Genomic DNA, 12,266 nt, shown 5'->3' with positions numbered 1-12,266 from the left:
GGAATGGGCATCTGCATATTTAGCTGCCCAAGTTTCTTCCCATCATGTCCAGTTCCACCATGAGGAGAAAAAAGCCTGCACCCTAGGTAAAGACTGAGAAAAATTTATTTTTTTACCTTGTTAACATGGAAGGGGTGGAGGTTTTGGTTTGGCTGGGTGGCTAAACTACCCAACCAGCAAGAGGGAAGCTGAGGCAATGGCTGCAAGCACTAAGCCACTGCAGCACCTTTTTCTAGTTTACAAACCTTTGAATTGACTAAATGGAATTCTGTGTCACAGGAATTCAGTGAATAATTTCTGTGTACAAATTTCATCCCAAGCATTGTGCAGTTTAGCTATTTACTGGTCTCTGTTTTTGCTGTGTGATTGGTCATATAAGCCATGCAGTATTGTTTCCTGTTCCTGACCGGGTGACTAAAACTTTTAAACATAAAATAATAAACAGTGTGAATAAAGTATTTCTGGCACAAATTTTTGAAAGAATGATGATTTGTGCTAAACAACATTAAAATTTCAACTATTCAGATATTAACATTTTCACAAAACCTCAGCACCTGTCTGCATACAACAGCAAGCTGAACTTGCTATTTTTGTTCATGAAATTTACAAGCCACTTTTTGAACTATTCGACCAGCTCTAGGATATGACCTCTGAATTTCATATTAGAAACAATTAATCTTCTCTGAGTCTTTCATGGACATTTTTCAATTCCTGGCTTGCGCACCCATACACACAGTATGTATGTACTTGTATTTGCATTTCTCAAAGACATTTGTAATTAGAAAAATATTAAAACTCATTGCATTAACTGTCACAGTACAAACAGATTATTTAAGAATATATTGTTTTATTGATCTAGGGAGCAATGTTCAACATTTTATAAACAAATAGCAAATTCAACATTTTATAAACAAATTCACAACACTGTAGGGCAACAACGTATTAAGTGTCCCTCTTTTGCATTTTTAATCTCTCCATTTTGTACATCACCACTATGTTTTCACATGGAAACGTACACTGTGTAATATTTCTTCAGTTTAAAAATATCTTTAATAAAATCTTTATTGAAAAATAATGTATATTGTGCAGATAGCTACAAATAGACCAAGGTTAGGTACATTAAATACATTACCAATATTTCCTATATGAAAGTATTGTAAGGTGGGGGATTCCAACAATTGGAAGAGGGGTCCCAGGTCCCAGCCACACACCTCTGCACAAACACCAACCCTCTCTCCTACAGGGATCAGAGTTAACCCCTGGAATATGAACTACACTTAATAGAACAACACTTATCTAACACAAGCAAACCAGGAGTAGACCTAAGTCAGGATCTCTAGCAGGGGTTATACAGACTTTCTTGCCCTGATAGAGCCACAGCTCCTCCCCCATTGGCTGGCTAGACACACACAGAATCTCAGCCTCATGCCAATGCACTCTCACCCTCTCCCCTTTGGGCCAGTCCAACCCATGAGCTCAGAATAGTGGTCTCAGCTGTCCTGTGAACTCCAGGCTGTGCATTTATGAGAGTCCCCTTTTGCAAGCAATTGGCTCCCCTTCAAGCAGCTCCAGGTTCAGTCTCTCTCTCTGCCCCAGCTCAGGGATACTGCTTGCTGACCAGCTTCTTCTGTATTCTTTCTCTAAATCTTCCCAGTCTGATGAACCATCCCACCTCCTGTCTGCTCATTGCTCAAACCCTTTCAGAGTTAATTTGGTGTCCTGGTTTCAGAGTTAATTCGGTGTCCTTGTTTTTGAGGAGCACTCCCCCCACAGCCAATCAGGTTTGTGCTGCATGGAGTTGGAGAGAGAAAGAAGAGCTTTCTGCCCAGCCCCACAGTACACAATCATCATAAACTGCCACGATATTTCACTTCTGTGTCAGCTCTTTGTCCACCCTGTGAGAATAGCAGCAATTTATGGCTGTGGGTCAAATTCTATTCTCAATTACTAGATGTAGCACCAACTGACTCAAGTAGGATTTGGACCAGGAGTTGGATCTCATAGCAGACTTTGACCCTGAATGTCAAATTGTTACAATTATTTGTGCTGGGAACCAAAATTCTCATTTTGTGCACAGGCCAGGCAAACACAGATTCACCTTGTGCTGGTGTAACTGCTCTATTAATGGAGGTAGCTCAGCATCCAGGCTACCTCGATTTTCTTCTTCTCCTAAGGAAAGAAGCCCATTTACTGATTGCTTTTGTGAGCCAAGTGCCAGAAACTGAACAAAAAATCCATTCTAATAATTTATAACCATTTGTAAAGGACATCAGTATCATTTAAAGTACAGAGGTTTACATAAATCTCAACCAGATTTGACTGTTAGCTGAATGTATTATATCATACTGTATAAGTTACATTACAAATTAATCCAACAATCAAGGCTGCAATAACATTCAAAGATAACTGTGAAAAACGCATACATTTTGGGAAATATATTTCTCTCCCTTCAATAGGCACACTGGAAGTCATTTGTGAAATTCTCCCCTCATTCACACAGAGATAATTCTATTGAAGCCAGTAAAACTGCTCTGCTTTAAGTGAGAGGAGAGTTTGCGACATGCCATAAATTGCAGAATGAACTCAACAACAACAAAAAACAACGTTGGATAAATAATCACTAAATATACTGAAACAGATCCTGAGCTGGTGAAAACTCACACAGCAACAATGTAAACCATAGAGCTAAGTTGATTCACACCAGCTGAGGATCTGGCTCATTCTTTTCAGGTAGCTCCAAATTCACATAAAGTTTTCTACATTTAGCCTGTCAAGGCTACAGTTCCATGCAAGAACTATAGTTGTCTGATTTCTCTCACATAAGAGAAATCACATGTCCACCTAAAATATTCTAATGAAGACTGTAACAGTACCTTGTGTTGGCAATTAAGAGACTATAGATGGAAGACCACCTTCATACCCTCACCCTTGGGAGAGTGGAAGCTGGACATGTCCTGCAATTTTTCCTCAAGGTGAGAAGTCAGTCAGCTGACAATTTCATGGAGCAACATGAATGGCAGTCTCAGAGAAAGTGATGTAAAGTGCCAAGACAATGGTTAGTATGGATATAAGATGTTCGAATGTCAACGCTACTTTCTGAAACATCCTGCCATCTGAATGGGAGGGAAAGATCATATCCTGAGATAAATATTTATAGTGCAAAAGGCCTAGAGATTCTGAAATATTTTGATATATTTACAGTTCTGTTAAATCTTTTTGTGTCATCAAAGATCAGTGAACTACAGGATACTGCTGAGCACATGTTTTAGGATCTAAAATCATTGTGAGCTTTCTTCTTCTGACACACACTCTCTTCTCCTCTTCAGCTGGATCCATATGCCCTTATTTGGGCGAAGAATTAGTTCTGAGACCAAACCAAGTTCTTCTCTCTTTTGACTTGTCTCCACCCAAAAGCGCCGTAGGATGATGGCTAGAACAGCTTTCTCTTCCATCTGTGCAAAGCGCTGGCCTTCAGGTTATATTGGAATATAAACAATAGTAGTTTAGTACTAACAGCCGTCATAATTACACTTAAAGATTTCCCACAAAATGCAGCAGGGAATAACTGTGTATCTGTAGTCAAAGATTACAATATGGGCCAAATTCAGGATAGTACAAATGTTACCAAGAATGGGATTTGTGATAGATCTGTTTCCTTCTATATCTACAGCAGGAAAGAATCAGCTTTAAAATATTCATGGCCTCAGAGCAAGAGGAGCTTAAAGTTGGCCCTATATCATGGAGGAAAAGCTAATACAAAATGTGACCCTGTTATGTCACATATAGGCCTAAATGAGGAGGAGGAGGAGGAGGAGAAGGGCTTAGCTCCAGGATCACAGCACATGGACGGCAGGAAGAGGAAGAGCACAGATAGAAGGAAAAAGACAGAGCTTTGTTGATTTCGATTTTATCCTAAAAGTAGAGTGTGCTCGTGAAATAGGGAGGGGATAAATTAAACAAATATTCAAAGGTCTAAGAGAAAAGTGGAGGGGGGAAAAATAGAATTAAAAAGGAAAAGGAACCAAGCAAATTGACAAGGGTCACAGACCAGACAGTTAGCCAAAGATTATACAGAAAGAGGCAGAGGATTTTAAAAGTTGTGTTGTGCTGTCTGTGAGAGATATGGCAGTTTCCTGCAATATCTTTAGGAGATGTTACTATATTAAGTGTATGTATCATTCTGGGCCAGGGATTGTATGTAATTCCACAGGAGAGGTAACCACAGCCCCTCCAGGAACTAAGAACAGTTGCAAGGTGATAAGGCAAATTCACTCAGATAGGAAAGCCTCCAGTGAGTTACTACCACCTGGAGAGGCCCGCATATACTAGTTCAGGCTGGGTTCTCCAGAGGCCAACAGACAAAGAAAGGACTTTTGGATAAATAGTCTGAATTTAAACTGACTCAGGGCCTTCTTTCTGATACAGCAAACAGACAGGACCTGTTGTCCACGGAAAGGGCCCCAATCCTTAGGGAAGGGTTGGAAGGACTGACATCAACCAGAGCCCTTGAGGAGATGGGGATAATCTTTGATAAGTTTTTTAGCACATGTGTAGGTTCTTTCTTTGTTTTTAATACGTTTTGTCTGTAATGCTTTTACCTTAAGAAAAAGTGTGCTTGCTTAGAAATAGCTGTGTGATAACTTATAACGGTGGGTCATTTTGCTGTTTATAGTCTCTGAGGAGAAAATCAAAGCAGCTCTGCTTAGGTAGTCCAAGTTGCTGGGAAATTCACAGTAGGCAGGGAACTCTGCAACCTGGAAAAACCCTGGTCAGGAGGGAGAGAGTCATGAGTCTCCACCCCAGAGATGTGATGGCTGAGGAGCTGGCAGCCTAGAATAGGTCATAAGGGGAAAAAACGTGTGCAGTTGCCCTGAACTCTGACAGTGTCTCTCTCCCTTCCCTCAACCCCTTCTCTGTACATTGTCTGTTCAGACTGCAAGCTGCCTAGGCAGGAATCTTTATGCCTGGAAAACACCTAAAACAATTTGGGTGCACTAGAAACAATAATTAGCCTGATTATGATAAGTTAGTTCCCTCTTTCAATGCACAACGATCTGATCAAGAATAAAGAGTAATCTTTGGCTTTGTTAGTTTGTTTTGGGTTTATTTTTTTTAAATTAACTTCATTTGTATTTGGACCCCCGAGAATGTTGACTATAATTTTGCATTGCTGACAGAAGAGTCGCAACAGCTGTTGCTGAGAGCTCTGCCTACAGTGGTGCTTCTGGCATTGAGACCAACCCATTCAAAATGGAATGAAATCCTGAAAATGAAATGAGATCAGAGCAACAGACCAAAGATGAGGTTGCGCAGCTTATACAGTTGGAAAGGAAATATATTGGGAAAAGGAATATAAATAAATGTATTGAGAGCGAGATGAGGACCAAAACGAATAAACAAATATCAGATAAAAGACGAGAATTAGCAAAGAAGAAGTTAGTGGTAACAGGAGATAGGGAGGAAGTGACTGAGGTAGAGGACATTAGAGTAAATATATTAGAAATTCTAATATTACCACCCTCTCATATTACCATGTCCAATTGTTCCCAAAATATTTACATAGTATTCCTCAATTTCTTTCATAGGGATAGCACACTTAGCCTTATCTGGCTCTCCCCTTATAATGCGAGTCAATCTTCTTCTATCCTTATCAAATAATTGTTGATAGAATTTATACTTAGCTTTCTTTGTAGCATATCTCCTAATTGCATTAAAGGACCCCTTCTACTTAGCCTTCTCAATACTCTGCACCATTCATAATTAATGTGGTAGAACAGTGCCTCCGGACAAGGGATCCATAAAGGGACAGCTCCTTTGATGTCACACCAACTATATAACACATACAATTCTCCAAAAGTTGTTTATTTTTGAATATACACAACTTTGTTAGGTGCTTCAGAAAAACAAGTGCAGACACAGTCCCTTCCCTGAACAGCTTACAAGTTTTAGGAGCTCAGTGACCACCCCAGCAGTTACTGCAGAAGACCAAAGGGGGGGGTCTTAAATTTTCCCCTCCAGCCTGCAGTCCACCGGTGGTTGGGATCATAGTATCGCCAGCAAATGTATCCCATAGGGAGGGAGAGAAAGAGTGCCTCATGCTGTTCCCTAGTGAGCTGTTGAGGTGTCTCTCAGGGCAGGTCTTCACTACGGGGGGGGGGGGGGAGGGCGTCGATTTAAGATACGCAAATACAGCTACGCAAATAGCGTAGCTGAATTCAACGTATCGGAGCCGACTTACCCCGCTGTGAGGACGGTGGCAAAATTGACCTCCACGGCTCCCCATCGATGGTGTTTACTCCCACCTTCACTGGTGGAGTAAGAGTGTCGATTCAGGGATCGATTGTCGCGTCCCGACGAGACGCAATAATTCGATCCCCGAAAGATCGATTTCTACCCGCCGATTCAGGCGGGTAGTGTAGACCTAGCCTCAGTGACTCTGAAGTCTGAAGGGAACCATGTCCAGCCCTTTTGAGCCAGAACAGATGTTAGCATGACACTGAGTTACATGTGGATCAAGTCCCAGTAAGGAGGAAACAAAGTGTACTCTGAAGAACCCCATGGGAAGAAAGAAAATGTAAATATGACATCAGTCTGAAGAATGAGGTATCAGTAAGAATTGCTCTGCCTCAGTTATTAAGCACACAGGATTGACATTGACATTTGAATGCATAAGCTCTGCTGTGGGTACTGCAGCAAAGGTAACTTCATCTAACCAGACTTAGTGGTAAGTTCAATAACCAAGTATGAAGGCTATCAAGGGGCAACCCTGCCTGGGGCACGCTACACAGCACCCTCCAGCAGCAGGCTACAGCATGACAGGTACCACTGCCTCTGTTTCCCCTTTTTGTTTACCCAGGAAACAGTCTTTCAGTGTCCAATACAAAGCCCACCTCTCAGAGTAATTTATACTAGTGCATTCATTCCCCCAAAAGCCTTGTAGAAAAAACATTCTTGACAAACCCACAGTAAACATATAAAGGTGCAACTATTTTTCCATTCCCCTCTTCATGGACAACACCTCCAGGTTACTCACCTGGGAGTCAACAGCAGCACTGTCTTCCCAGACCCTTTGGCCCCTGATCCAGGGCCCGTTCTCCAGGCAATGCACCAGAGAGTGACCAGTCTCATGATTCTTCCCATGGCTCCCCCAAGTCAGGTGTCCCACAAGAGAGCTCCCTGCAGCGTTCTATTCCCCAGGTCTCCCTGTCTGGGAGCCCCACCCCTGCTCAGGGAACATCCCTCCAGAGTCCACCCTCTTGCTTCCAGGCTCAGCTTCTCCTGATCCAAGGAGAAGCTGGATCTTTCCTTTTTGCCTAGGGGCCAATGCCCAAGCCTTCTGCTTATCAGGATCCCAACTTCAGTCAGTTCTCACCAGCAGTTCTGTTCCAGCTGTCCTCAGAACTCAGCTGTATCTACCAGGTCTTCTGTAGCTCTCCCAAGCAACGCTTGACAGCTCTTTCCTGTTGCTTCCTGTCTCTGACTCCTCTCAAGTTCTGATACTCCATGTCTCTGGCTCACCAGGTCTCCTTCCTTCTAGGGCCCAAGTACCCTCTTTTAAGTCTAATGGGGAGGGGAGGTCAACTAACCAGTCTTAAGTGCACTAATCTCTTCCTTCGTTAAGGGTCAATGTCACCCTCCCGACAGAGGCCTATTACGCTTCGGCTTTTATCAACTACGTACCAATGCAGTTTCTGGATCCAGCAGAGAAGGGCACATATGCATATGGATGCCTTCCACTAGAATTCTCAGGGAAGAATCGCTCAGGCCTGAATTCCTCAGGGTCTGGGAAAACCTCTGGATCTCTGTGCAGTGCATAAGTAACAATGACTACCTGTGTATCTTTTGGTATCTTAAATCCTTCTGCAAAAAAAGAATCAACATGCCAGTGAAATAAGTGGCTTCCTGTAAATGGATACAAAGCACAAAAACAGTTCTTTACTTGTACAACACCTTGACAGCAGATACTTCTCATAGTTAAAAATGATGAATACAGACAAGGCTGAGATCTACTACCCGTAATCATCCACAAAACTAACTCATCGTCCTCCTTCAAAACTCTCTTTTGCAGCGAGCCCTTCAAAAACTTGACAATGTCTAGACTGCTGTTGTGCTGACATAAGAGCCTAACCTGCTAACAAATAGGGTCTTATTGCTTTCTTGTACTCCACATTGGTCTGTCTGTATCCATCTGTTCTCCCTTGTCTAATATGTAGATTGTAAGTCCTTTGGGACAAAGAACATCTTTTTGTACTTTCTTTGTACAGTACCTAGCCTAAATGGGTCCTGATACATAGCAGGGGCTCCTACACACTGTGAAAATAAAAAATAATAATAAATAAATACTACTACTTACTAATATGGCAATCTTCACTTGTGGTCCGGGCAAAGGATGGAACAGAAGGGAAGAGACGAAGGGCTTCTTTAACAACACACTCAAGATATCGGAGCTTCTTCAAGTCATCCATTGTGACAGGCTGGTCAGAGTTCCCTGATTAGAATCACAACAGGGGTGTGAGAAACAACTGTCCTAATCAGACTAAAGACACAAGCTTTGAGCAGTGGCCTGCTAAATCCAGGGTTGTGAGTTCAATCCTTGAGGGGGCCATTTAGAGATTTAGTTGGGGATTGGTCCTGCTTTGAGCAGGGGGCTGAACTAGATGACCTCCTGAAGTTCCTTCCAACCCTGATATTCTATGATTCTATCTTAAGGGGCTCCCAACTCTCTTAAATGCTGACAAAACTACAACTCCACCACTGGGCTTATGTAACCTTTGAATGGGCTAGAGTTTACATCATTGCCCTTCTCCAGTGCCTAAAAGAACCCAACTCCCATAGAAAAGCACCTGGAGACCTAGAATTCAGTCACTGAGGATTTTCAGCAAGGATTGCACAAGATCAACCTCCCCACATTCAAGTCCAAAAAGAATAAAAGGACTTAAGAATTAAGTACCAACTTTATAAAGACAAAAACATAATAATAATAGTCATAATAACAACTTAATTTCTATTACATAACATGGCTCCTTTATAATCCGTATACATGATCTTCGCAGTTATACATAAACAAAAATAAAGAAAACAAATTAAATCTAAATAGGTCAGTCCCCACAGAAAGACAGTGATAAGAAATTCAAGAGTTCCAAAAGCTAAGGTTGAGTTCACCTGAGTCTCAGTTACAGGCTACTGATTTAGAAGCACTGCAGCAATAACTTCTTTCCTCTTGCTTGCAGAAACCTCCAACCGGAATCCATGCAGACTGTTCCTCTTCCTCTACTGCAATCACTCAGTTAGCTAGCATGGGCGTGGGTATAATAGGCCGGGGAGGCTAAGACTCCCCTAAGCCAAGTCCTGGCCCTGCCCATGCTCTGCCCTTTCCCCAAGCTGGTGTTGGGGGTGGCTGGGGCCCCTTCAGCTGTGGAGGTGGGGGAGCTCAGTGCTGTGGCGGATGGGAGGGGTGATAGGGCGGGACCTCAGGTAGAAGGGCCAGGGCTGCATGGCTAGCATCCCTAGAGGGGCCAGGGGGTCATATGCCGGCCATGTTAGCTAGTCAGCTAACTAATTAACTGAGCACTCACTTTAAGTATACAGATTAAAAAAACCTGCTGCAAAATACTTCAGAATTAATGAACATAGCCTGCTTTCAGCTCCTGTGGCTCAGCTTCTGGCACGTGGCCTTTTGTAAAGCAGCTGCCGTGACTACTAGCCCTCATGGAGTTTGAGTCTAGTAACAGGGAACCTATTGAGCATACCCAAAATTACCACCCACAATTCCAGAAACTTCTGAGTGTGGAGAGTTAATTGTGCATCTGCCTAGCACCAATGACCCAGACACAACTCATTCCTCCCCTCTACAGATCTCTTAAAGAGATATCTCCCTTTTAGGGCTGTGGGTTACACTTATGGGTTTGAATCATTTGTCTAAATATTTATTCTTGTGATTTTCTTCAACTACCATTATTATTTATTATTAAGGCTACAATTTAATCCTGGGTATTTTTAGCAAAAGTCACGGACAGGTCACATGCAATAAACACAAATTCACGGTGTAATGCTTTGTACCTTGGGGAAACACCCAGCACCCCCATGTTCATCCTTGTAAAATGATTGTGTGGTATCCAATGCAAAGTTTGTCATGTCGGGTGTCTTCGGAAGGCTCATAATGCACTGAGCATTGTTGTTATAGTGACGTTATAGTAATTGTTATTATAGTAATGTTATAGGTTGTAATTTCATGTATACAGTTATGAGGCTGAAAATGTGTCTTCATGGCTTAAAATAAGCCCAGGCAAAAAGTTCATACCTCATAAGGGCATGTATGGGACAAACCCAGCCCAGCCTCACAGGAACAAAGGACACTGGCTTAGGCAACAACAAAGGATCTGTTGGACTCTCGAGTGAGTCACCCCCCCTTCCCAATTTGGTCAGTTTGGGACTGCGATGAGGTAATGCTCACCTGACTCTGAAGGGGGGGGAGGGCGCAAAGCCAAGAGGGAAGAAAGAACATGATAAAAGGGAGAGACGTTTGTCTTCCTCTCTCTTCCACCTACATCTACAGATATCACACTGAAGTGCTGATCAAAGGGGAGAGCCTGGCTGAAGAGCAATCAGCCAGCCTGTGGTGAGAAGCATCTAAGTTTGTAAGGACACTGAAAGTGTTAAGATCAGCTTAGAATGCATTTTGCTTTTATTTCATTTGACCAGATCTGACTTGTTATGCTTTGACTTATAATCACTTAAAGTCTACCTTTGTAGTTAATAAATCTGTTTGTTTATTCTACCTGAAGCAGTGTGTTTGGTTTGAAGTATGTCAGAGACTCCCCTTGGGATAACAAGCCTGGTGCATATCAATTTCTTCGTTAAATTGACAAACTCATATAAGTTTGCAGCGTCCAATGGGCATAACTGGACACTGCAAGATGGAGGTTCCTAGGGTTGTGTCTGGGACCGGAGATATGGGCTAGTGTCATTCAGTTGCACAATCCAAGGAGTAGCTTACATGCCAGAGGCTGTGCGTGAACAGCCCAGGAGTGGGGGTTCTGACAGCAGAGCAGGGTAAGGCTGGCTCCCACAGTCAAAGACTGGAGTGACCTAGCAAATCACCAGTCCAGATAACACCAGAGGGGAACATCACACATGGCCCATGACCAGTCTGTGACTTTTACTATATACCCCTGACTAAATCTTAGCTGGGAGGATGGGACGCTGCTTTGGGGGGAGACTGGGGGGCCACTGCTCAGGGAGAGCAGGGGCCAGCAGCACCAGCTGTCGGGGGCTACCAAGCTCCGGCTGCCCTTGGGCCACCCACCCGCCTCATCTCCCACCACCTGCAGGACCACTGATCAGGCAGTCCCCGGAGCCAGCTGCTCCGGCCACTGCTGGGGCGGGAGTGGCTGTCCCCAGGGCCGCCTGAGCAGTTGGCCCCAAAGCCAGCTGCCTGGGCGGCCCTGGGAGTCAGCCACACCAGCCGCTGCAGAAGTCATGGAGGTCGTGGAAAATCATGGAATCCGTGACTTCTGGGACAGACATGGAGCCCTACTGATTATTTGTATTGCAGTAGCACCTAGGAGCCCAAGTCATGGACCAGGATTCCTTTGTGATAGGCACTGTACAAAGATACAACAAAGAGATGGTCCCTGCCCAAAAGACTTTGCAATCTAAGCGATCTGTCATAATTCCCTTAGCATCAAACCAACTACCACTGATATATCTTTATACACAGAAGAGTTACAGCATGTACAGTGGCAGGGCAGGTGTTTATTTTCCTTTATAAATCTCTAGATAGAAATGACTATCAAACCATACACTGTCAATGCAAACTTACACCAACAAAGAAGCAAAGGATAGAAACTAACCAAACACTTCATCCAATTCTCTGTGAACTTTCTTTTGGGCTTCCGGATGACATCCAAATAAGTAGATGGCCCAGTTCATAGCAGCAGCTGTTGTATCATGCCCCTAGAGGTACAGATTTCAGATCTGCATTATCCTCATGCATATGAAGTTAAATATATTCAAGGAATTAGGGACATTTTAGTGATGTAGCCTAACTGTACAGATACAGAAGAAAAGCTAAGAATATATGAATCCATGTAAAAATCCGATACCTAAGATTGAACAGGAAATAACCAGTTGTGTAACATGATGGATGGAGACTAAAATGAGGGGGAGAATCATAATGTTAACAAGCAGAAGTCTCTTTGCCATTCCTCTTCTATTACTTAGCTAGTCTATGTTGACCGGGTGAAGGGTTTTCCTCTGCATTCAGA

General features: G+C 43.1%; 1 protein-coding gene across 1 annotated transcript in view; it reads right to left on the bottom strand.

Annotated features, from left to right (window-relative positions):
• Positions 1-3,278: 3,278 nt before the first annotated feature.
• Positions 3,279-12,266, bottom strand: part of LOC117878349 (cytochrome P450 4V2) — a 46,286-nt gene continuing 37,298 nt past the window's right edge. Inside the window, exons 8-11 of the mRNA XM_034772521.1 lie at positions 11,853-11,955; positions 8,354-8,488; positions 7,681-7,860; positions 3,279-3,469 (exon numbers count right to left, since the gene is read on the bottom strand). Of these exons, the coding sequence (XP_034628412.1) occupies positions 3,279-3,469; positions 7,681-7,860; positions 8,354-8,488; positions 11,853-11,955 (609 nt within the window). The remainder of the gene's footprint in view (positions 3,470-7,680; positions 7,861-8,353; positions 8,489-11,852; positions 11,956-12,266) is intronic.

The sequence above is a fragment of the Trachemys scripta genome, chromosome 5, assembly GCF_013100865.1.
Source record: "Trachemys scripta elegans isolate TJP31775 chromosome 5, CAS_Tse_1.0, whole genome shotgun sequence".
Taxonomy (NCBI): Eukaryota; Metazoa; Chordata; order Testudines; family Emydidae; genus Trachemys; species Trachemys scripta.
This window is presented reverse-complemented; position numbering and strand designations above follow the sequence as displayed.